At 49.1% G+C, this 26,341-nt stretch overlaps 1 protein-coding gene across 3 annotated transcripts in view; it reads left to right on the top strand.

Annotated features, from left to right (window-relative positions):
- LOC143809537 (uncharacterized) overlaps positions 1 to 26,341 on the top strand; it is a 197,113-nt gene that overhangs the window by 79,091 nt on the left and 91,681 nt on the right. For 2 of the 3 annotated variants that reach the window (XM_077292591.1, XM_077292594.1), the window contains exon 3: positions 9,650 to 9,747. In XM_077292591.1, coding sequence (XP_077148706.1) covers positions 9,650 to 9,747 — 98 coding nt within the window. Of the gene's footprint in view, positions 1 to 9,649; positions 9,748 to 19,184; positions 19,608 to 26,341 lie in introns of those variants that run through there. The other variant, XM_077292593.1, reaches the window with a different exon arrangement.

Raw genomic sequence — 26,341 nt, 5'->3', positions numbered from 1 at the left:
TAAGTCTCCAAAGTCTGATTAGTTCGCTTGGTCTGGCCATTTGTTTGAGGATGAAATGCAGAAGAAAAAGACAAATCAATGCCCAGCCTAGCACAAAAGGCCCGCCAAAACCTACAAACAAACTGGGAACCTCTGTCGGACACAATATTCTCTGGAATACCATGCAAACGAACCACAAGCTGAAAAAACAACGGAACCAACTCTGAAGAGGAAGGCAATTTAGGCAAAGGCACCAAATGAACCATCTTAGAAAACCGGTCACAAACAACCCAGATAACCGACATCCTCTGGGAAACCGGAAGATCAGAAATAAAATCCATAGAAATATGCGTCCAGGGCCTCTCAGGGACCGGCAATGGCAAAAGTAACCTACTAGCATGGGAGCAACAAGGCTTGGCCCGCGCACAAGTCCCACAGGACTGCACAAAAGAATGCACATCACGTGACAACGAAGGCCACCAAAAGGACCTACCAACCAAATCTCTGGTACCAAAAATACCAGGATGACCAGCCAACACAGAACAGTGAACCTCAGAAATCACTCTACTAGTCCATCTGTCAGGAACAAACAATTTCCCCACAGGACAGCGACCAGGTCTATCAGCCTGAAATTCCTGAAGAACCCGCCGTAAATCAGGGGAAATGGCAGAAAGGACCACCCCTTCTTTCAGAATGCCGACCGGTTCAAGGACCTCAGGAGAATCAGGCAAAAAACTCCTAGAAAGGGCATCAGCCTTAATATTCTTAGAACCCGGAAGATACGAAACCACAAAATCAAAATGGGAAAAAAACAAGGACCATCGAGCCTGTCTAGGACTCAGCCGTTTGGCAGACTCGAGGTAAATCAAATTCTTATGATCGGTCAGGACGACAATACGGTGCTTAGCTCCCTCAAGCCAATGTCGCCACTCCTCAAACGCCCACTTCATAGCCAACAACTCCCGATTGCCGACATCATAATTGCGTTCAGCAGGCGAAAACTTGCGGGAGAAGAAGGCACATGGTTTCATCAAAGAACCAACAGAATCCCTCTGAGACAAAACGGCCCCTGCCCCAATCTCAGAAGCATCAATCTCAACCTGAAACGGAAGAGAAACATCTGGTTGGCGCAACACCGAAGCAGAAGTAAATCGGCGTTTAAGCTCCTGAAGACAGAGACAGCCGCAGAGGACCAATTCGCCACATCAGCGCCTTTTTTCGTCAAATCAGTCAAGGGTTTAACCACGCTGGAGAAGTTAGCAATGAACCTGCGATAAAAATTTGCAAAACCCCAAAATTTCTGAAGGCTCTTCACGGATGTGGGTTGAATCCAATCATGAATGGCCTGAACCTTAACCGGATCCATCTCCATAGATGAGGGAGAAAAAAATAAAGCCCCCCAAAAAAACCTTCTGCACCCCAAAGAGACACTTAGACCCCTTCACAAACAAAGCATTGTCACGAAGGATCTGAAATACCATCCTGACCTGTTCCACATGAGACTTCCAATCATCGGAAAAAATCAAAATATCGTCCAAATATACAATCAAAAATTCATCAATATAAGTCCGGAAGATATCATGCATGAAGGATTGAAAAACAGATGGAGCGTTAGTGAGCCCGAATGGCATCACAAGGTATTCAAAATGGCCTTCGGGCGTATTAAACGCAGTTTTCCATTCATCACCCTGCTTAATACGAACAAGATTATATGCCCCCCGAAGGTCAATCTTCGTAAACCAACTAGCCCCCTTAATCCTAGCAAACAAATCGGAAAGCAAAGGTAAGGGGTATTGAAACTTGACCGTGATCTTATTCAAGAGGCGATAATCAATACAAGGTCTCAAGGAGCCATCCTTCTTAGCAACAAAAAAAAACCTGCTCCCAACGGTGAAGAAGATGGCCGAATATGCCCTTTCTCCAAAGACTCCTTAACATAACTCCGCATGGCGGTATGTTCAGGCACAGACAGGTTGAAAAGTCGGCCTTTAGGAAACTTACTGCCTGGAATCAAGTCAATCGCACAATCACAGTCCCTGTGCGGTGGAAGGGAACTGGACTTGGGCTCATCGAATACATCCTGAAAATCAGAAAAAAACTCTGGAATTTCAGAAGAGGAAGAAGAGGAGATTGAGATCAAAGGAACATCATTATGAACCCCCTGACAACCCCAACTAGTCACAGACATAGATTTCCAATCCAACACAGGATTATGTACCTGCAACCACGGGAAACCCAGCACGATAACATCATGCAAATTATGCAACACCAGAAATCGACAATCTTCCTAATGGGCTGGCGCCATGTGCATGGTCACCTGTGTCCAAAACTGGGGCTTATTTTTAGCCAAAGGTGTAGCATCAATCCCCCTTAAAGGAATAGGGTTCTGCAAACGCTGCAAGGGAAAACCACAACGCCTGGCAAACTCAAAATCCATTAAGTTCATCATATAATAATCCTAAAGCCTGAAAAAAGGAATCTACATTAACCCCTTAAGCCCCGAGGGTGGTTTGCACGTTAATGACCGGGCCAATTTTTACAATTCTGACCACTGTCCCTTTATGAGGCTATAACTCTGGAACGCTTTGACGGATCTTGGTGATTCTGACATTGTTTTCTCACGACATATTGTACTTCATGTTAGTTGTAAAATTTATTCGATATAACTTGCGTTTATTTGTGAAAAAAATGGAAATTTGGCGAAAATTTTGAAAATTTCGCAATTTTCCAACTTTGAATTTTTATGCCCTTAAATCACAGACATATGTCACGCAAAATACTTAATAAGTAACATTTCCCACATGTCTACTTTACATCAGCACAATTTTGGAACCAAAATTTTTTTTTGTGACGGAGTTATAAGGGTTAAAAGTTGACCAGCAATTTCTCATTTTTACAACACCATTTTTTTTTAGGGACCACATCTCATTTGAAGTCATTTTGAGGGGTCTATATGATAGAAAATACCCAAGTGTGACACCATTCTAAAAACTGCACCCCTCAAGGTGCTCAAAACCACATTCAAGAAGTTTATTAACCCTTCAGGTATTTCACAGGAATTTTTGGAATGTTTAAATAAAAATGAACATTTAACTTTTTTTCACACAAAATTTATTTCAGCTCCAATTTGCTTTATTTTACCAAGGGTAACAGGAGAAAATGGACCCCCAAAGTTGTTGTACAATTTGTCCTGAGTACGCTGATACCCCATATGTGGGTGTAAACCATTGTTTTGGCGCATAGCAGAGCTTGGAAGGGAAGGAGCGCCATTTGACTTTTCAATGCAAAATTGACTGGAATTGAGATGAGACGCCATGTTGCGTTTGGAGAGCCCCTGATGTGCCTAAACACTGAAACCCCCTACAAGTGACACCATTTTAGTAAGTAGACCCCCTAAGGAACTTATCTAGATGTGTGGTGAGCACTTTGACCCACGAAGTGCTTCACAGAAGTTTATAATGCAGAGCCGTAAAAATAAAAAATCATATTTTTTCACAAAAATTATCTTTTCGCCCCCAATTTTTTATTTTCCCAAGGGTAAGAGAAGAAATTGGACCCCAAAAAATGTTGTGCAATTTGTCCTGAGTACGCTGATACCCCATATGTGGGTGTAAACCATTGTTTGGGCGCATGGCAGAGCTTGGAAGGGAAGGAGCGCCATTTGACTTTTCAATGCAAAATTGACTGGAATTGAGATGGGACGCCATGTTGCGTTTGGAGAGCCCCTGATGTGCCTAAACATTGAAACCCCCCACAAGTGACACCATTTTGGAAAGTAGACCCCCTAAGGAACTTATCTAGATGTGATTTGAGAGCTTTGAACCCCCAAGTGTTTCACTACAGATTATAACGCAGAGCCTTGAAAATAAATATATATATTTTTTTTTCACAAAAATGATTTTTTAGCCCCCAGCTTTGTATTTTTACAAGGGTAACAGAATAAATTGGACCCCAAAATTTGTTGTCCAATTTGTCCTGAGTACGCTGATACCCCATATGTGGGGGGGAACCACTGTTTGGGCGCATGACAGAGCTCGGAGGGGAAGGAGCGCCATTTGGAATGCAGACTTAAATGGATTGGTCTGCAGCCGTCACGTTGCATTTGCAGAGCCCCTGATGTACCCAAACAGTACAAACCCCCCACAAGTGACCCCATATTGGAAACTAGTCCTCCCAAGGAACTTATCTAGATGTGTTGTGAGAACTTTGAACCCCCAAGTGTTTCACTACACTTTATAACGCAAAGCCGTGAAAATAAAAATTCTTTTTTTTTTCACAAAAATGATTTTTTAGCCCCCAGTTTTGTATTTTCACAAGGGTAACAGGATAAATTAGACCACAAAAGTTGTTGTCCAATTTGTCCTGAGTACGCTGATACCCCATATGTGGGGGGGAACCACTGTTTGGGCGCATGACAGAGCTCAGAAGGGAAGGAGCGCCATTTGGAATGCAGACTTAAATGGATTGGTCAGCAGCCGTCACGTTGCATTTGCAGAGCCCCTGATGTACCCAAACAGTACAAACCCCCCACAAGTGACCCCATATTGGAAACTAGACCTCCAAAGGAACTTATCTAGATGTGTTGTGAGAACTTTGAACCCCCAAGTGTTTCACAAAAGTTTATAGCGCAAAGCCGTGAAAATAAAAATTCTTTTTTTTTTCACAAAAATGATTTTTTAGCCCCCAGTTTTGTATTTTAACAAGGGTAACAGGATAAATTAGACCCCAAAAGTTGTTGTCCAATTTGTCCTGAGTACGCTGATACCCCATATGTGGGGGGGAACCACTGTTTGGGCGCATGACAGAGCTCGGAAGGGAAGGAGCACCATTTGGAATGCAGACTTAAATGGATTGGTCTGCAGGCGTCACGTTGCATTTGCAGAGCCCCTGATGTACCCAAACAGTACAAATCCCCCACAAGTGACCCCATATTGGAAACTAGACCTCCCAAGGAACTTATCTAGATGTGTTGTGAGAACTTTGAACCCCCAAGTGTTTCACTACAGTTTATAACGCAGAGCCGTGAAAATAAAACATCTTTTTTTTCTCACAAAAACGATTTTTAGCCCCCCAAATTTTTAATTTTCCCAAGGATAACAAGAGAACTTGGACCCCAGAAGTTGTTGTTCAATTTGTCCCAAGTACGCTGATACCCCATATGTTGGGGTAAACCCCTTTTTGGGCGCACGGGAGAGCTCGTAAGGGAAGGAGCACTGTTTTACTTTTTCAAAGCAGAATTGGCTGGAATTGAGATTGGACGCCATGTCGCGTTTGGAGAGCCCCTGATGTGCCTGGACAGTGGAAACTCCCCAATTCTACCTGAAACCCTAACCCAAACACACCCCTAACCCTAATCCCAACAGTAACCCTAACCACACCCCTAGCCCTGACACACCCATAATTCTAATCCCAACCCTAATCCAAACCGTAAATGTAATTCAAACCCTAACTTTAGCCCCAACCCTAACCCTAACTTTAGCCCCAACCCTAACCCTAACTTTACCTCCAACCCTAGCCCTAACCCTAACCCTAGCCCTAACCCTAACTTTAGCCCCAACCCGAACCCTAGCCCTAACCCTAACTCTAGCCCTAACCCTAACCCTAGCCCTAATGGGAAAATGGAAATAAATAAATTTTTTTAATTTTATTATTTTTCCCTAACTAAGGGGGTGATGAAGGAGGGTTTGATTTACTTTTATAGCGTTTTTTATATCGGATTTTTATGATTGGCAGCTGTCACACACTAAAAGACGCTTTTTATAGCAAAAAAGTTTTTGCGTCTCCACATTTTGAGACCTATAATTTTTCCACATTTTGCTCCACAGAGTCATGTGAGGTCTTGTTTTTTGCGGGATGAGTTGACGTTTTTATTGGTAACATTTTCGGACACGTGACCGTTTTTGATCACTTTTTATTCCGATTTTTGTGAGGCAGAATGACCAAAAACCTGCTATTCATGAATTTCTTTTGGGAGAGGCGTTTATACCGTTCCGTGTTTGGTAAAATTGATAAAGCAGTTTTATTCGACGGGTCAGTACGATTACAGCGATATCTCATTTATATCATTTTTTTATGTTTTGGCGCTTTTATACGATAAAAACTATTTTATAGAAAAAATAATTATTTTAGTATCTCTTTATTCTCAGTTCTATAACTTTTTTTTTTTTTTGCTGATGATGCTGTATGGCGGCTTGTTTTTTGCGGGACAAGATGTCGTTTTCAGCAGTACCATGATTATTTATATCAGTCTTTTTGATCGCGTGTTATTCCACTTTTTGTTCGGCGGTATGGTAATAAAGCGTTGTTTTTTGCCTCGTTTTTTTTTTTTTTCTTACGGTGTTTACTGAAGGGGTTAACTAGTGGGGCAGTTTTATAGGTTGGGTCATTACGGACGCGGCGATACTAAATATGTGTACTTTTATTGTTTTGTTTTTTTTATTTAGATAAAGAAATGTATTTATGGGAATAATATATATATTTTTTTATTATTTATTTAGGAATTTTTTTTAATTTTTTTTTACACATGTGGAAATTTTTTTTTTTTACTTTTTTACTTTGTCCCAGGGGGTGACATCACAGATCGATGATCTGATAGTGTGCACAGCACTCTGTCAGATCACCGATCTCACATCGGTGCAGGCTTACCAGCGTCTGCTCTGAGCAGGCGCTCGGTAAGCCACCTTTCTCCCTGCAGGACCCGGATGCCGCGGCCATCTTGGATCCGGGACCTGCAGGGAGGAAGGAGGTAGGAGACCCTCGGAGCAACGCGATCACATCGCGTTGCTCCGGGGGTCTCAGGGAAGCCCGCAGGGAGCCCCCTCCCTGCGCGATGCTTCCCTATACCGCCGGTACACTGCGATCATGTTTGATCGCGGTGTGCCGGGGGTTAATGTGCCGGGGGCGGTCCGTGCGATAGGCAGCTGACACCCGGCCGCGATCGGCCGCGCTCCCCCCGTGATCGCGGCCGATCGCGTATGACGTACTATCCCGTCACCCGGAATTAAGTCCCAGGTCACCTTGACGGGATAGTACGTCATACGGGATTAAGGGGTTAAGCAAGGCCGGATTCCCCTTCTTCTGAGATGCATTTAACTCATTGTTGGCCAGTTGTACTGTTATGATCTGGTGACCTTGGAGCCGCATGAAAACTTTCTCTGGAGTAGATGGAAACTATACTGACCGCATATCCTGAACTAACACCGCAACTAGAAGTAGCCGTGGGGTGTGCCTAACAAACCCTAGACACCTCGACACAGCCGGAGGACTAAATACCCCTATAGATGGAAATAGGAATGCTATCTTGCCTCAGAGCAGACCCCCAAAGGATAGGCAGCACCCCACGAATAATGACTGTGAGTAGGAGAAGAATAGACACACGCAGGTAGAAAACAGGATTTAGCAAAAGAGGCCACTCTAGCTAAATAGGAAAGGATAGGACAGATTACTAGGCGGTCAGTATTAAAACCCTTCCAAAAATATCCACAACAGATAATACAAAAAGTTCCACAATCTAACTAAAGACATGGAATGTATACTGTATCTGCCACTCCAGAGAATCCAACAAGACTGAGAAAATACTGACACAATCTAAGCTGGACAAGAAAACACAAAGAATAGCACTGAACTGTGAAGCACACAGCATGTGTGCCACAGGAAAAAAAACAGACACTTATCTTTGCTGATTTGGCAGAAAGGCAGGAGGAACCAGGCAGAGGTCCTACACCTCCCAACAACAATTGACAACTGGCAAGGACTAATGAATCCTGCACACCTAAATACCCCAGTCAGAACTGCAATCAGCAGACACACCTGACCAGGACTGCAACCCAGGGACAACTGCATTACCACCTACTACCACCGGAGGGAACCCAAAAGCAGAATTCACAACAGGAGAGGTGGTAGAAATGCCAAAGAAAAACCGTGACGAGTTCGGTATCTGGTCAGGGGCCTGGACGTTTATGGTAAAACTTAAGCGTTCAGGTGGTACGGTTGCCCACATACCATCATCTGCCTTCCTGGGTAGGGATCGTATCTTGGTCTTCTACCAGGGGCAACCGAAGCTCTGTCACAGGTGCGGCGACCCACACACTTCAGCGCAAACTGCACTGTGCAGAAATGTGCATTGTGTGGGGATATCGGCCATCTTGCTGCATCTTGCGTGGAGATTAGGTGCCATCTGTGTGGTGAGTTAGGTCACCCATTCAGCCGTTGTCCTCGCTCCTTTGCTAATGCAGTCGTGACCCCGGTGGCAGAAAGCCGTGAGGCTGATTCTGCTGGGGAAGGGACTAGCAGGGGTGACGGAGCTGAGGGGCCAAGGAGGAAAAGCAATAAAAAGACGCCTGCCCAGCTAAGGCGTCTAGACAAGCACAGACAGGATAGGGAGCTGGGCGAGCCTCGGGATACTGGGGCAGCCCCCGTCCTGGACACCAGCCTTGCTGCTGAGGCCCCGAGGGATGATGAGTTGGATGAGGAGGTCAGGAGGATCCACAGGGAGGAAAGTGCCACTGCCTCAGAGTCCTCCCACTATGAAAGTATGGATGAGGATAATAGGCAATGGCTAGAGGACAAGCGTAAGCTCGGCACCAAAAGGAAGAGAAAGGGAGATAAAACATCTTCTCCCGCTCTGACCAAGGTACCTAAGGAAGGAAAAACTGACTCCCCTCTGGTTGGTCTTTTTAACCGGTTCCAAGCCCTTGAAAACATCTCTTCCTCTGAGGAGGAAGCTGAGGATGAGGTTCCGGCTTCGGCAGGGCTTACAGGGGGCGCCGAGTCTCCTTCTTCTGGGAATGTAAGGTCCTTGGAGGGAGGGACTGACCCAGAGTCCAGAGACAAGGATGATAAAAAGAAAAAACATGTGGAAATGGATACCTCTATGTCATTAAAGAGGGGGAAGGTTTCTTCCTCTGAGGCAGAGGATAAGGAAAGTGGGAAGAAGAAAGCCATCTAACTCAATCACCAATGATGGCGGTACCCACTCCGTTGACTCTGGCGTCCATTAATGTCGCCAGCATAAAGTCAAATACAGCTAGATTTGTGGCCTTTGATTTTCTCAGCCAGGTTGAAGCTGACATTTTCTTTTTGCAAGAGACCAGGCTGCCCAATATGGCAGACGTGTTTAAAGCTAAGAGGGGGTGGAGACCCGGGCCCTCCTATTGGTCTCTTGCGGCTGAGCTGTATAGCGGAGTGGCGGTCCTTTTTACCGCACCGGTGGAATGCCAACGGGTTATTGAGTTAGAAATGGGGAGGTGCCTGATCTTAGATGTCTTCATGAAGGGACAAGAGCTCCGGCTCATTAACATCTATGGTCCCCAATCTAAGTGGGACTGGAAGTGTCTCTTTATGAGGATCAAGCCCTACCTTTTTACAAGTCGGCAGGTTGTCTTTGGAGGGGACTTCAATGCTGTCATGAGGCCCCGAGATAGAGGAGGTTCCAGAGACAAGCTGACTTATGATAGCGTCGCCCTTAATAGTATAGCTAGTGAGGCTCGACTGGTGGATGTCCACATTCGGCACACCACAGGCCACGAGGGGTTCACCTATCATAGAGGTAACTGTAGGTCCAGAATAGATAGGTTTTATTTAAAGGAGGAAGCTGTCTCTTCAGCAGTGTCTGTTGTTGAGGTGGAGTTCTCTGACCACTGTTTAATTTTGTTTTCTCTGAATGTTACAGAGACCCTCCGGATGGGAAGAGGCTTTTGGAGGCTCAATTCGTCTCTCTTGGAAGAAGCGGAGAAAAGACAGTCCTTTGAGGATTTTCTTCAGAGCCAGGTACCCTTACTGGATCTTTGTAGTAGTAAGTCAGAGTGGTGGGAGATATTCAAGGAAAGGGTGGCGAGATTCTTCCTCCAGCTCTCGAGCCTCAGGAGTCTGAGCAGGTACCGCCTGTATCAGGGTCTGAGGAGGAAACTCGAGCATCTTGTCTCAACTGCCGGTAGACGCGAGGAGAGTGAAATCTTTGCTTATGAGGTGTCGGTACGATAGACATGCATCTTTGGTTTTTGAGAGGGATTACGGGAAGTACCGCTCGCCCGACCCTTACAGAAACTGCAAGATGTCAGTGAATAGTAAAGTGGTTACAGGACTGGTCGACACTACGGGGTCCCTGAGGCGATCCAGATCAGGGATCCTGGAGGCTGTCAGATCCTTCTACTCGCACCTCTTGGGGAAGAGGGATATTGATTGGGATGAGATGTCGGCTTTCCTGGCTGAAGCCGTCCCCGAACCAGGGGTAGACCCCTCTCTTGACGTTTTGACAGAAATGATCAGGGAAGAGGAAGTTCAATTGGCGATTGAAGGGCTTGCCCAAAAAAAATCGCCTGGTCCAGATGGCTTAACATCTGAATTCTATAAGACCTTTAAATTGCTTTAGTAAATATGAAAATAAAAAAAGTTTGCATTTGCTTCTTCTATTTGCTCTCATTTTTCAGCAATGAACATTTTTGTCTCTCATAATGTGCAGCTGGTTTCCATGGAGCTCGGCCACCAGAATTACCCATACAATAGCCGAGTGTTTGCAGTAGCTACATTCCAGGAGAGGAGTTAAAGTGGACTGTTCATCAAATGTTTCATGTTGAACAGGACACACAATGCAATAGTGGCTGCAGAATGGAAGAAAACACTTTTTTCTTTCTTCTCTGTTGCAGAGATATTAATAGTCAAAGCAATTGGCTTCTAATGAGCTAAGTGTTTTAAGTCCATGTGGGTGTTATCCGAGTTGTCACTGGGGGTGTGTTCTTCTCCCTGTATGACACTAACCAATCACAAGCAGCAGCAGCACTAAAAGGAAAGAAGGACACGCCCCCAGAGCAGAATCCTGTGTGTGAGATGTAAGGATACAGCTCTGGTCTCCTGATCTCACCGCCTGCTGGAGTCAGTGTGTGGGAGGGGTGAGCAGCTGAGCTTAGTTGTGTCACTGGACAGTTATGTAATAATCTGCAGGAATTATCACTATGCATGCATCTGTCCGGAGGCAGAGGAGTGATGTTCTGCAGAGCTGTAGAAGTCGATGGTGTAATAATGTGTAGGATGTTGTGGAGATACAAGGGGTCAGCGGGCACCCAGGTTCACTAGCCAGAACCGCATGGACCAGGGTTCATCCCAACGAACGCCTGCTCTCCCTTTAACATGGGCATAATGCTACTCAGACAACACAGGGTGAAGGTAAAACAGTGTGGCAATGCTTTACTGAACCACAAAACAGGCAGAGAACATAGAACAGTCCCAGCAAAATACCCCAAGATGGTGAAAATTACAGTCTCACCCTTCCGCTGACTCGCTGGGATAATGGCAGCTGTTACTTCAGATCTTCCAGGGTCGACTACCACACCTGTGCCATGCACAGAGAGAGGAGGTAATGACAAGCGTAGGAAGATGACAGTCCATTCAGGTACAAAACCAGTTGACCCGAGGGTCACAACCTGACTTCTCCGAACACATCCATGGAGCCAGGCGACCAGCGGGTCCCAATCCTGATTTCTCCAAAGGTATCATGGTTCAGCGATGGTCAATGGAGCAGATGTGTATTTTCCCAACTGGAACCGAGGTACCCTAGGTTGTTTCCTGTAGAATGATAGATCCGTGTCCCTCGTGATGGAGCCATGATATATTGGCAGCAGTCCTGTAGGGTCCCCTGGATGTTTGGATCTCTCGGCAAAATCTCTGGCTGTCTCTTTCTCTCTGTCTCTCTCAGAGGCATATCACCTCTTTTTATGTTTATTAACCAGTGTCTTTCAGTGGGCGTGCTCGCATAATGTGTTCACCGAGTGTCTTGGGTATGTTCGCATAGCGTGTTCCCCAAGTATTTTGGACGTGCTTGCATAATGTGTTCCCCGAGTGTCTTGGGTGTGTTCGCATAGCGTGTTCCTCGAGTGTCTTGGGCGTGTTCGCATAACGTGTTCCCCGAGTGTCTTGGGCGTGCTCGCATAACGTGTTCTCCGAGTGTCTTGGGCGTGTTCGCATAGCGTGTTCCTCGAGTATCTTGGATGTAGACAGTCGCAACACATGCATAGATAGACTAACACACAGACAATCCCTGCATGCGTTGCGACTGTCTACCACCCCACCACGAAACATGCAGCCGCAGGGACTCAAACACATTATCCAAGCATGTATAAGACACTTTTGATAACATCGAGCGTACTCAGAGTACAATGGTGCAGCATGAAACTGATTACAAGGGGTGGAGCCTGATACCGAGCACAGGGGTGGAGCCTGATACCGAGCACGGGGGTGGAGCCTGATACCGAGTACAGGGGTGGAGCATGATACCGAGCACAGGGGTGGAGCCTGATATCGAGCACAGGGGTGGAGCCTGATACCGAGTACAGGGGTGGAGCATGATACCGAGTACAGGGGTGGAGCCTGATACCGAGTACAGGGGTGGAGCCTGATACCGAGTACAGGGGTGGAGCCTGATACCGAGTACAGGGGTGGAGCCTGATACCGAGTACCGTGGTGGAGCATGATACCGAGTACAGGGGTGGAGCCTGATACTGCATATAGGGGTGGAGTCTGGTACTGAGTATAGGGGTGGAGCCTGGTACTGAGTATAGGGGTGGAGCCTGGTACTGAGATACCGAGTACAGGGGTGGAGCATGATACCGAGTACATGGGTGGAGCATGATACCGCGTATAGGGGTGGAGTCTGGTACTGAGTATAGGGGTGGAGCCTGGTACTGAGTATAGGGGTGGAGCCTGGTACTGAGTATAGGGGCGGAGCCCGATACCGAGTGCAGGGGCGGAGCCCGATACCGAGTACAGAGGCAGAGCCCGATACCGAGCACAGGGGCGGAGCCCGATACCGAGTACAGGGGCGGAGCCCGATACCGGGTACAGGGGCGGAGCCAGATACTGAGCACAGGGGCGGAGCCCGATACCGCATATAGGGGGGGAGTCTGATACGGAGCATAGGGGTGGAGCCTGGTACTGAGTATAGGGGAGGAGCCTGGTACTGAGTATAGGGGTGGAGCCTGGAACTGAGTATAGGGGTGGAGCCTGATACCGCATATAGGGGTGGAGTCTGATACTGAGCAAAGGGGTGGAGTCTGATACTGAGTGTATGGGTGGAGCCTGGTACTGAGCACAGGGGTGGAGCCTGGTACTGAGTATAGGGGTGGAGCCTGGTACTGAGTATAGGGGTGGAGCCTGGAACTGAGTATAGGGGTGGAGCCTGATACCGCATATAGGGGTGGAGTCTGATACTGAGCAAAGGGGTGGAGTCTGATACTGAGTATATGGGTGGAGCCTGGTACTGAGCACAGGGGTGGAGCCTGGTACTGAGTATAGGGGTGGAGCCTGGTACTGAGTATAGGGGTGCAGTGTGACATAAAAGCAGACTGCACGTTCTGCCCTCTGACCCTTCACCAGTACGACACAATGTATCAGTGCCTGTGGGGTTTTGGTTGATCTCCAGCGCTCTGTGCGCCTGTTGCATCCTGTTAGTGGATTGATGAATTGGGCGGAGTGGCGTAATAGACCTATAATAAGTGAAAAATGCGGCACGTTCTCTTCTGATCCCCCGGCAGCACGTGGCGCGATGAAGACAGCTCCACAACGCAGTCACCTCCATTTTCTCCAATTATATAAAGGTGATTGCAGAGAAAAAAAAAATCCTGGAGTGTGAAGATTAATTGACCTCTGCGGTTTCGGATGCTTATTTGCAGAGCGGTGGCGTTCTGAAATATGTCACGGCGAGCACGCGGCGCTCTCATTCCAGACGTAATAGAAGCAGGTTATATTTTCTTAAAAGTTCATTGTGGGGAATATGGACGGCGCAGGAGCTAAACAAATCCCGGCAATAATGGAAATGTAGCATGAAATGACTTCTGTAAACAAGAGGCATTCATTACTTTTACATTTTTCATAAAAGACGAGGCAGATGAGCGGTGGGGGGAGATGGCGGCCGGCTCAATCTTCCTGCGCCGCGCGCTCGTACATCACCGCTGGGGTGGAGGGGGAGGAAGTATATGTAAGAACATAGTAAAGATGGTGATTGATACGTGGAATATTAACAATCAATGCCATTTTGTTCATTACGTTGTGGCGAACAGGCGGCCGGGAAGAATGATTACATCTGATGCCGCGCGCTTTAATGTTGATTTGGTGAGTGAATACCCCCAAAGAGAAATGCAAATAATATCCTGCAATAACACGACAGCCCACTAATCATATTTACCAAGTATATTAAATCAGTCCATTGTCGCCAGCGCCGGCGCCGATTGGCTGCCGCGTAATTGTCAATGTAACCAGTCATGGCTTATGGGAGAATTTAACTGCAGTGATATAAGGTGACTGCGAGGCTTATTATTACCGTAATATTACGCGCTTTATGTTTATTAAAACAATTTGTCATGCAGAGCAGGAACGGCGAGCGGGAACATTAAATTCTGCCGTATTCAACCTGGAAAAATGACTTACAATAAAATTAATGGCATGCAGGACAGAAGTGACACTTGTAACGGCGCAGAGCTGAACGCCGCGCCGTCTCATTCGCCCGGCCGCCGCGTGGAAGGGTCACACCATTAAACTTACATATTGGAAAGAAGAGGAATTCAGAGCTCTGAAAAGGAAAGTTTATGAAGCAAAAGCGGACATTTCTTCTTCTTTCCAACTGCTAATACGTTTCTTTCAATTATTAAGAGGAATGCAGATTGAACGCTTAAATCATGCGGAGTTATTAAACACCGCGCCACAGAACGTCCTTCAGTCTTCCAGGGAGCTATATCCCACTGCAGAGATGAAATTAACGTGAAGTCAAACAATGGAGAAGAGCTTCCAGCCGAGGATCCGGCTCGCACCTAAGACCTTGGAACAAGATTCCTGAGAGCGGCTTCATTTTCTATTTTCTCACATTGAATACATTATATTGCGAGACCATCTTCATTATGGTGAAACCTGGTGAGGAAATGTGCAGACGCCGACGCTGCAGGTCGCGGGACCGGAGCAAATTAACTTGTTGTCTTTCTTTCCAATGGGAAATAACTAAACAGGACCTGGATGAACTCTACAAAGTGGTGGTAGGGGTCACGACACAGACAGGTGCTATTGGTAGGAACATGAATTCCATGGCCGCCATTTAAGTAATTAATTTGATCATTGCTCTACTAACTCAACATTACAACATCAAGACTACATCACTAACACAAATTCACAGAATAAAACTAAGAATTTAATTATTAGTGCCAAAGTTTTTAATAGAGCAAGCCAAGTTTCACAATCAGATTCCGTCTGCAGTCACCACTACGGGGAGTTCCCTGTATACAGAGATACATGATAAGATCCTGTCTGCAGTCACCACTAGGGGGAGCTCGCTGTATACAGAGATACATGATGAGATCCTGTCTGCAGTCACCACTAGGGGGAGCTCCCTGTATACAGAGATGCATGATAAGATCCTGTCTGCAGCCACCACTAGGGGGAGCTCCCAGTATACAGAGATACATGATAAGATCCTGTCAGCAGCCTCCACTAGAGGGAGCTCCCTGTATACAGAAATACATGATAAGATTCTGTCTGCAGTCACCACTAGGGGGAGCTCCCTGTATACAGAGATACATGATAAGATCCTGTCTGCAGTCACCACTAGGGGGAGCTCCCTGTATGCGGAGATACATGATAAGATCCTGTCTGCAGCCACCACTAGGGGGAGCTCCCTGTATACAGACATACATGATAAGAGCCTGTCTGCAGCCTCCACTAGGGGGAGCTCCCTGTATACAGAGATACATGATAAGATTCTGTCTGCAGTAACCACTAGGGGGAGCTCCTTGAATAGAGAGATACATGATAAGATTCTGTCTGCAGTAACCACTAGGGGGAGCTCCCTGTATACAGACATACATGATAAGAGCCTGTCTGCAGCCTCCACTAGGGGGAGCTCCCTGTATACAGAGATACATGATAAGATTCTGTCTGCAGTAACCACTAGGGGGAGCTCCCTGTATACAGAGATACAGGATAAGATCCTGTCTGCAGCCACCACAAGGGGGAGCTCCCTGTATACAGAGATACATGATAAGATTCTGTCTGCAGTCACCACTAGGGGGAGCTCCCTGTATACAGAGATACATGATGAGATCCAGTCTGCAGCCTCCACTAGGGGGAACTCCATGGCCACCATTTAAGTAATTAATTTGATCATTGCTCTACTAACTCAACATTACAACATCAAGACTACATCACTAACACAAATTCACAGAATAAAACTAAGAATTTAATTATTAGTGCCAAAGTTTTTAATAGAGCAAGCCAAGTTTCACAATCAGATTCCGTCTGCAGTCACCACTAGGGGGAGTTCCCTGTATACAGAGATACATGAAAAGATACAGTCTGCAGCCACCACTAGGGGGAGCTCCCTGTATACAGAGATATATGACAAGATCCTGCCTGCAACCACCACTAGGGGGAGCTCCCTGTATACAGAGATACATGATAAGATCCTGTCTGCAGCCACCACTAGGGGGAGCTCCCTGTATACAGAGATACATGATAAGATCCTGTCTGCAGTCACCACTAGGGGGAGCTCCCTGTATACAGAGAGACATGATAACATCCTGTCTGCAGTCACCACTAGGGGGAGCTCCCTGTATACAGAGATACATGATAAGATCCTGTCTGCAGCCACCACTAGGGGGAGCTCCCTGTATACAGAGATACATGATAAGATTCTGTCTGCAGTCACCACTAGGGGGAGCTCCCTGTATACAGAGATACATGATAAGATCTTGTCTGCAGCCACCACTAGGGGGAGCTCCCTGTATACAGAGAAACATGATAATATCCTGTCTGCAGCCTCCACAAGGGGGAGCTCCCTGTATACAGAGATACACGATAAGATCCTGTCTGCAGTCACCACTAGGGCGAGATCCCTGTATATAGAGATACACGATAAGATCCTGTCTGCAGTCACCAGTAGGGGGAGCTCCCTGTATACAGAGGTACATGATAAGATCCTGTCTGCAGCCACCACTAGGGGGAGCTCCCTGTATACAGAGATATATGACAAGATCCTGCCTGCAGCCACCACTAGGGGGAGCTCCCTGTATACAGAGATACATGATAAGATCCTGTCTGCAGCCACCACTAGGGGGAGCTCCCTGTATACAGAGATACATGATAAGATCCTGTCTGCAGCCACCACTAGGGGGAGCTCTCTGTATACAGAGATACATGATAAGATTCTGTCTGCAGTCACCACTAGGGGGAGCTCCCTGTATACAGAGATACATGATAAGATCCTGTCTGCAGCCACCACTAGGGGGAGCTCCCTGTATACAGAGATACATTATAAGATCCAGTCTGCAGCCTCCACTAGGGGGAACTCCTTGTATACAGAGATACATGATAATATCCTGTCTGCAGCCTCCACTAGGGGGAGCTCCCTGTATACAGAGATACACGATAAGATCCTGTCTGCAGTCACCACTAGGGGGAGCTCCCTGTATATAGAGATACACGATAAGATCCTGTCTGCAGTCACCACTAGGGGGAGCTCCCTGTATACAGAGATACACGATAAGATCCTGTCTGCAGCCACCACTAGGGGGAGCTCCCTGTATACAGAGATACATGATAAGATTCTGTCTGCAGTCACCACTAGGGGGAGCTCCCTGTATACAGAGATACATGATAAGATCCAGTCTGCAGCCTCCACTAGGGGGAACTCCCTGTATACAGAGATACATGATAATATCCTGTCTGCAGCTTCCACTAGGGGGAGCTCCCTGTATACAGAGATACACGATAAGATCCTGTCTGCAGTCACCACTAGGGAGAGCTCCCTGTATATAGAGATACACAATAAGATCCTGTCTGCAGTCACCACTAGGGGGAGCTCCCTGTATACAGAGATACATGATAAGATCCTGTCTGCAGCCACCACTAGGGGGAGCTCCCTGCATACAGAGATACATGATGAGATTTTGTCTGCATCTCTAAAGTTAATGTTCCATATATGCTTATTTTGTGGGGGTTGGGAGGGGTCCATGGGAGCTGTATACCGGAAGGTTCACACCGTATCTGGGTGCAGGTAAACAGCTTTATGTTACATGGGATATTGAGAGAAATCCTCTTTAGCAATTCTGTATCATTAAAATGGAGATATGGCCTCTGTGATGAAATTGTGTGAATTCTAGATAAAGAAATGTGAATCTCTGCGATGTGACAGACATTTTGTTTCGTGGATACACATTATTTTATGAGATAAGTGTTTGCATTTCCTGTAGACTTGTTCTGTAACTTTGTAAGGGTATGTGTCCACGTTCAGGAAACGCTGCGTTTTTGACGCTGCGTTTTTCCGCAGCGTCAAAAATGCAGCGTCCAGATGTTACAGCATAGTGGAGGGGATTTTATGAAATCCCGTGTCCACTATGCGTGGAAACATGCATCCGACTTCCCTGCGACTCCGGACATGCTGTGCGTCTTTTCAGATCGCAGCATGTCCATGCTACCTGCGGCGACACTGCGTCGCCGCAAGTAATATCACAGGGCGCTATGCGAGGGTGCGATGATCCCGGATGTGTACAGTTAACACATCCGGCATCATCGCGTCCCAGAAAGGGGGCGGGGCTTTGCCGCTCCGGCGATACCGCCGGCCATCCTGACCGTGGACACGCACCCTATGTGTCCACGTTCAGGATTGCATCAGGATTTGGTCAGGATTTTTCATCAGTATTTGTAAGCCAAAACCAGGAGTGGGTGATAAATGCAAAAGTGGTGCATATGTTTCTGTTATACTTTTCCTCTAAGGGTATGTTTCCACGGTCAGTAAACGCTGCTTGTTTGACGCTGCAGCGTCAAACAAGCAGCGTCCAGATGTTCCAGCATAGTGGAGGGGATTTTATGAAATCCCGTCTCCACTATGCGTGGAAACCCGCACGCGGCGGCCCTGCGACTCCGGACATGCTGCGCGTCTTTTCAGAACGCAGCATGTCCGTACACCTTGCGGGGACGCAGCGTCCCCGCAAGGCATATCACAGGGCCCTATGGCGAGGGGTGCGATGATCCCGGATGTGTACTGTACACATCCGGCACCATCGCGTCCCAGAAAGGGGGCGGGGCTTAGCGCCGAGCGACCGTGGAGCCATACCCTTAGCCTTTGTGCAGAAGTTTTGTATTTGCTGATTTTTCTGCTGCAGAAACCTTGACTGTTTCTTATTTGCTGCGTTTTCACTGTGGTTTTAAATTGTGTTTTTTTTCCCATTCATTAGAATTAAAGAACAGACACACTGCAGATCTGATAAAACGTGAGAAATCTGCAGGAAAAGATCAGCAGCATGGGATTTCAGAAATCTCAGTGGTTCTGTACTGTAGAATGCGGCTGAAGTGTGAACAAGCTTTCTAGCTGAGCCTTTGCTACAATTGTGCCCAGACTATTCCGTCCTAATCTCCCTGATACATTTCTGTTACATTGGTTTGGTCGGGTCAATCTGGCTGCTGATTGGCTGCTTGATCCAGGTGACTACTCCTGAGATGACTGGTCGGCGCTGACTCAGTCCTGTCTTGGGAGATATTTACTCATCTGCACATTTTTATGTTGACCCCACATCATGTTTCTCTCTCACCCTCGGACCCCTCTATGATCGCGGCCGCTCCAGATTCTGTTTCCCTTTTGCCCTTTTTTTCTTTTTCTTTGTTTGCAGCATTTAATTTTGCAGCTTGATGAGAATTTCTGAAGCTTCTCCCTAAAATATAATTGTCACAGCGAATAAAAAGTTATCACCTCATAAAATAGTCATTTATTCCGCCCGGTTGCAAATGGACTTTCACGGTTATTTAAATTCAATATCAGGCTTTTCCAGTGTAACATTACAGCGGGTATTAACGCTGCGAGCTCTGCTGAGCACAAGACGCGCCGCCGCCACCAGTGCCGCAGCATTCAGGAACTCACATCAAGAGCACATTTGCATCTTTGGGGGCGACTATTGCAAAGGTCTGGTGGATTCTGTGCCCTCCTGCCCCCTGTAATGATTGGAGACAGGAAGATGTATCCCACCCTAGGGGCAGTAGGTCTACAGTTATTATAAGCCCCCCAAAGTCTGCATGTGGGGGGCAATCATAGGAGACCCAATAATGCCACCAGAATATATTCAGCTCATATGTGCATCTATATACATGACAAAAGAAAACGCCTTCTGTTACATTCTTTCACTGATTTCACACTCTAATCACATCCAAAGCTGCATTCTGCAAGAAAGTAGTAAAAGTGCACCTCTGGATGTGAAAAGACACAATGCAACAGTAGAATAGTGAGTGCAGCTCTAGAGGTGACTGGAGGACAGGTGCCCACAATCAGTCACACCCTGCTAGGAGCAGCACCTGTCTTGTGAGCTCCAGCACTTCCAGCAGGAGGCCCAGAGTCTGCCTCTCTTCTCCCCAGGGAGAGGCAGGCTTCCTGGGAGGCCGGCATGGCTTCCCAGGCTTCTGTTCCCCGGTCTGTGCCGGCGGGGGACAGAGAGCAGCAGCAGCAACCGGCCCAAGAGGGACTGAGGAGGTCGGGACGGGTGAAGAAAACCATACCCACCTACTCCAACCCTGAGACGGCTCATCGTCCGCCCAGAGAGGGAGACAGGGGCACCCCAGGCCCCAGGAAGGAGAGCCCAGGAACATCCTGGGGGGAGAGGAGCTCCGGCGAGTCCACGAGTACCTTCTCCTCCCGAGTGGTCGCCATGCTACGTGAGTACGAGGACGCCGGCAAAGCACTGACCGGGCTGAAGGAGAAGCTGCAGGAGGCACGGATCCTGAACACCCGAGCCTCTAGCAAGGAGAAACCCGTGACCTCCCAGAGGTTCAGAGCCCTCAGAGATGAGGTGGCCCGGTTAGTGCTCCTCCGGGAGGGGATTGAGAAAAGCGCAGGTCCCTTCCTGGAGAGGTTTAAGAACCAGCGGCGGTTCTCAGAAATGAAGGGGTTAAATACCTCAGGAGAACCGCCAGCCGGCGTCCTAAGCGACGAGGAGGAGGACGACGAAGACGTGGCTGTAACTGGAGTCCTACAAGCTGGAACCAGCCGGGAGAGTGAGTCGCAGAGCCGACAACAGGGAAGCGGCCTCCCGGCACGGCAGAGGGCTCCGACAGCACAGGCTGGAGTGTCAGCGGAGGAAGAGGAGGAGGGCGGTCTGCTACAGGAGATCCGACAGCTGGAGTCTCCAGTGAACCTTGACCGCTTCTCCTTTGGTGAGGACGAGCCAGCAGAGGAAAAAAAGAAGAGGAAGAAGACAACGAAGGAGACCGCACGGGAGGTGGTGAGTTACAGATATGTACTGATGGATGATGTTACACCTACCGCCTCCTGTGTAAACCCCACCAAACCTAAAGGCACGGGCTCTGCAGTGGGTCCGGGGCACAGGCAAGGTGGGGAGAGGAGGAGGACGTCCGGCGGTGCTGCCGTCTGTGCGGGGAACAGTGCAGGGGGCGAGGCTGTGGAGGTACTCACAGCGCCGGACATAGGGGACCCCGAGGAGTTTCCCTCCCTGCCCTCTGCGGCTAAGCCGGTTATCGCCGGGGCTGAGGGGGGCGAGGGGGATGTCCACGCCGTTGCGAAAGGGGGACGGTGTGGGCAGACTCCATCCCTGCTCGCTACGGCTGAGCTGGCCGACGCCGGGGCTGTGGGGGGCAGGTCCGAGAAACTTGGTGCGGCGAAAGGGGGGCGCACTGTTGTGACAGGGGCGCAGTGCGCCTCAACAGAGGAGAGGCACGCGGCTGCGACAGGAGAGCAGCGAGTCCAAAATGGAAAAAAAAAGCAGGACAAATCATCTGCAGGGAACACTGGGCGCCCTGCTGCGACGGGGGGACAAAGTGCTCCAGCACCCAAACGTGACACCAGGACCCCGAAGTCTGTGGGTGCGGGGCAGGTGGTGCCCCCCAACAGGCAGCGGGCCCAGAAAAATAAAATACAGACTGCTGCAATAGGGGGGCAAGGAGCTCCAGAGACACAACAGAGCACCAATCAAGGGAAACCGGGTGTGGTGCTGCACCCCTCCCCCGGTCCAGCAGGTGTGAGTGCAGAGAAGCCAGACACAAGTGAGGAAGGAATGGATGTTACTGTGGAAGATGCAGAGAACACTGGGACAAATGGTGGTGAGAATACTGGTAATAAAGTGATGGGAAGTGGTGAGGGGAATGATGGGAGTAGTGGTGGAGTGAATGATGGGAGTAGTGACGTTGCCAATGATGGGAGTAGTGGCGGAGTGAATGAGGAGAGCTTTACTGGTGTTGGTGGAGGGGAAGCAGGTAGTGGTCCCGCTGCCCCCCCAGCGGTGGCGGGGGCTTCAGCCCCAAGCTATTCAGGAGCTGTCACTGCTGGGGGTAGTAGTGCGCCCTTGTCTGGTGACCCTGAGAATGGTGACTTGCAACAGCGCTTCCTAGACGCCCTGAGGAGAGGGGAGAGTTCTATCAATGTAGAGGGGAGGGAGGTTGATCTGTCTTTCTGGATAGAGAGACACGGTCTTTCCGCCTTCCGAGACAGAAGGGCAGAGACTGTCTGGTCTCTGCCGACACCGGGGCAGAGGAGTAACTGTAGGAACGTGGCCCGTCTCCAGTGGGTAAGCAAGGATGCCTGTCCTGATCGGTCAAAGGTTGCTGAGCTCCTGCTGGGGATGGGCTTCGTGGCATATGACATCTTTGCCTTGATCCATCCCTATGGGACCTCCTACTTCGATGTCAGCTACGTGAGACCGGAGGGCCTTGAGCTTTTCTGGTCTCGCCACGAGCTGGCTCGGGGTCGTCCCGAATGGCAGGGTTTCCTCGCTGTAGCAATATCCCGCCAGAACTCGGTCAGGAGGGTGACCGTTTTCACCAGTAACGAGTCACTTTCCTGTGTCGACATCTCCACCTGGGTTGGACGATACGGCGACATCGTCGGTATTCCCGAGAAGACCCTCGATGAGCATGGTATCTGGTCAGGAGCCTGGACCTTCATGGTGAAATTGAAGGTTTCAGGAAACACCGTTACCCATATCCCTTCCTCAACATTTTTGGGGAGGGACAGGATCTTGATTTTCTACCGGGGGCAGCCTAAGGTCTGTTACAGGTGCGGCAGCCCCACACACTTCAGTGCGCAGTGTACCACCCAGAAATGCGCACTGTGTGGGGACCTCGGCCATCTTGCTGCTACCTGTGGCAGGATTAGGTGTAACCTGTGTGGTGACCTCGGTCACCCGTTCAGTCGCTGTCCGCGTTCCTTTGCCAATGCGGTCCTGAAAGCGGCGAGTGCAGGACAGGCGAAAGCCGGGACTAATCTCGCCGGTGAAGGGACCAGCAGAGGCGGAGGAGGCAGGGAACCGGTGAGGAGCAGGCTGCCGCCATCCAATATCAGGCGGCAGCAGCAGCGCCGTGAGAACAGGGGGCAGGGAGTAATGACCCTAAACTCTGACCCGGGTGCTTCACTTGCAGCTGAGGATCCTAAAGACGGCGAATTGAGCGAGGAAGTCAAGAGACTTGAAAGGGAGGAGCAAAAGGATGCCATGTCTGCCCAGGAACCTTCATCCGGTGACAGTCTGGATGAGGGAGATGGGGAGTGGTCACAGCAAAAGAAAAAGGGTAACAGGAAAACAACTAAGGATAAGAGGGGGTCCGGGCCTCGAGCCTCCTCCTCGGAGTGCGACCCCTCTGACTCCGTAGCCCTGATCCAGGTGCCATTGGAAGGTCCAGCCGCCCCCCCTCTGGTGGATCTCTCTAACCGGTTCCGGGCCCTCCAGGACTCCCCTCCAGAGGGGGGCGATGGGGACCCGGGGCCGGAGGTTGCGGACAAGGTTGTTGGGGCTCAGGAGGTCGCTGGGTCTTCTTCTCAGGGGGCAAATACAAAGCCTTCTGGGGGGGGGGGGACTACCGCAGGACCACCAGACAAGGGCCAGAGTGTATGTAGGGAGAGAATGGATGAGTCTGTTTGTCTTAAGCGCACTAAAAACTCATCATTGTCAGAGGAAGAGGGTGAAACTGTTGGGGGTGGGAAGAAAAAGGCTATCTAATTCAATCAATCATGATGGCGGCACCCACCCCATTGACGCTGGCAACCATTAATGTTGCCAGCATAAAGTCAGATGCGGCAAGGTACACGGCCTTTCATTTTCTCGGCCAACTTGACGCCGACATTTTGTTTTTGCAGGAGACCAGGTTGACCGACCTATCAACCATGCATAAAGCAAGGCGGGAGTGGAGGCACGGGCCCTCCTACTGGTCTCTTGCGGCCGAGCCGTATAGTGGGGTGGTGGTCCTTTTTAAGACCGCAGCGGTTGAATGCAGACGATTGATCGAGTTAGAAATGGGGAGATGCTTGATCCTAGATGTCTCCATTGGGGGACAGGAGCTTCGGCTCATTAACATCTACGGTCCCCAGTCCAAGTGGGACCGCAAGTGTCTCTTCATGAAGATCAAACCTTTCTTATTTTCGAGTCGGCAGGTGGTCTTTGGAGGGGATTTAAACAACGTCACGAGACCCTGTGATAGAGGAGGTTCCGGAGACCGGCTGGCTTATGATTGCGTCGCGCTAAATAGGATAGTAAATGAGGCACGCCTGGTGGATGTCCACATCCGGCACAACACAGGCCACGCGGGGTTCACCTTTTTTAGAGGTAGTCAGTGCAGGTCTAGGTTAGACAGGTTTTATTTGAAGGAGGATGCCGTCTCCTCGCCGTTGTCGGTTGTGGAGGTGGAGTTCTCCGATCACTGTTTGATTGTTTTCTCTGAGCGTTACAGAGACTCCTCGGATGGGAAGAGGTTATTGGAAGCTGAATTCGTCACTCCTTGAGGAAGAAGCTGTAAGACGGTCCTTTGAGGAATTTCTTCAGAGCCAGGTACCGCTGCTGGGCCTAAGTAACACTAAGTCTGAGTGGTGGGAGATGTTCAAACATCGGGTGGCGAGATTCTTCCGGCAACTCTCGAACCTCAGAAGCCTGAACAGGGATCGCCTGTATCAGAGCCTGAGGAGGAAACTCGAGCAACTTGTCTCGACTGGGGGTAGCCACGAGGCGATCTCCAGTGTGAAATCCTTGCTAAAGAGGTGTCAGTACGATAGGCACGCATCTTTGGTTTTTGAGAGGGATTACGGGAAGTACTACTCGCCCGACCCTTACAGAAGCTGCAAGATGTCAGTGAATAGTAAGATAGTGACCGGGCTGATGGACAGTACGGGATCCCTGAGAAGGTCCAGATCAGGGATCTTGGAGGTCGTCAGTTCATACTACTCGCACCTCTTGGGAAGGAAGGAACTGGATCGTGACAGGATGTCGGCTTTCCTGGCTGAAGCTGTTCCTGAGCCAGGGGCTGACCTCTCGCTGGGTGGTTTGGCAGAAGCGATCAAAGAAGAGGAAGTGAGACTGGCGATCGATGGGCTCCGGCCCAAAAAATCGCCAGGTCCGGATGGCTTAACATCCGAGTTCTTTAAGACCTTTAGGGACTCCTTGGTCCCCCTCTTAACTCAGGTGTTTAATGAGTGTCTCTCCTCGGGCACTCTGCCGAGATCATTAAGGAGGTCGGCTTTGATCATTTTGTCAAAGGGTAAGGATCCGTCACGCATTGAGAATTGGCGTCCCATATCACTTCTCAATGTGGACAGGAAGGTTTTGGCTAAGATACTCTTCAACAGGCTGGTGAAGTTTGCACTTTCGGAGGCCCAGCACTGTTGCGTTCCTGGCCGTAGCACTTTCAGTGCTGTTCTGGGTGTCCGAGATGCCGTGGAGCGGGGCAGGGCGGGCCTTTGGAGGGGGTTCTTGCTGACCCTGGATCAGGCAAAAGCCTTTGATCGGGTCAACCACGAGTACCTCTGCTCCACTCTTTTGAGGTATGGTCTGCCTGGAGGGTTTGTGGACTGGCTTAAGACCTTGTACGCAGGGGCTGAGACTTTCCCTCTGGTAAATGGGTGGATTGGACAACCTTTCGGGGTGGGATCTGGTGTCCGCCAGGGCTGCCCTCTTAGCCCTTTGCTTTACGCGTTTGCGATCGATCCCTTCCTCAGAAGGGTTGATTGTGGACCGTTGGCGGGGGTGGGGATGAGCGGGTTGGCGCCAGAGGCTATCCTGAGGGTAGTGGCCTACGCGGACGATGTTACTGTCTTTGTTTATTCACAAGAGGAGGCGATGGTGGTGATGTCAGAAGTGGAGAGCTACTCGGAGGCATCTGGGTCCAAGGTCAACCAGGACAAGTGTGAGAGTCTCTGGCTGGGAGGCGGGGATCCCAGGTTTGATCTTCCGGACACCCTCCCCGAACCCCAAGAACATGCCAAAGTCCTAGGCATCGAATTTGGCCAGGGTGATTACCCCACGAAAAACTGGGAAGGCAGAATCAAAGGTGTCGCCCAAAGAGTGGACCAATGGAAGGGTTGGTCTTTGACCCTGAGGGAAAGGGTTGACCTGTGCAAAGCTTTCCTGCTCCC

The sequence above is a fragment of the Ranitomeya variabilis genome, chromosome 2 (assembly GCF_051348905.1).
Source record: "Ranitomeya variabilis isolate aRanVar5 chromosome 2, aRanVar5.hap1, whole genome shotgun sequence".
NCBI classification, from domain to species: Eukaryota; Metazoa; Chordata; class Amphibia; order Anura; family Dendrobatidae; genus Ranitomeya; species Ranitomeya variabilis.
Note: the sequence above shows the minus strand (reverse complement) of the source record. Positions and strands in the feature narration are given on the sequence as shown.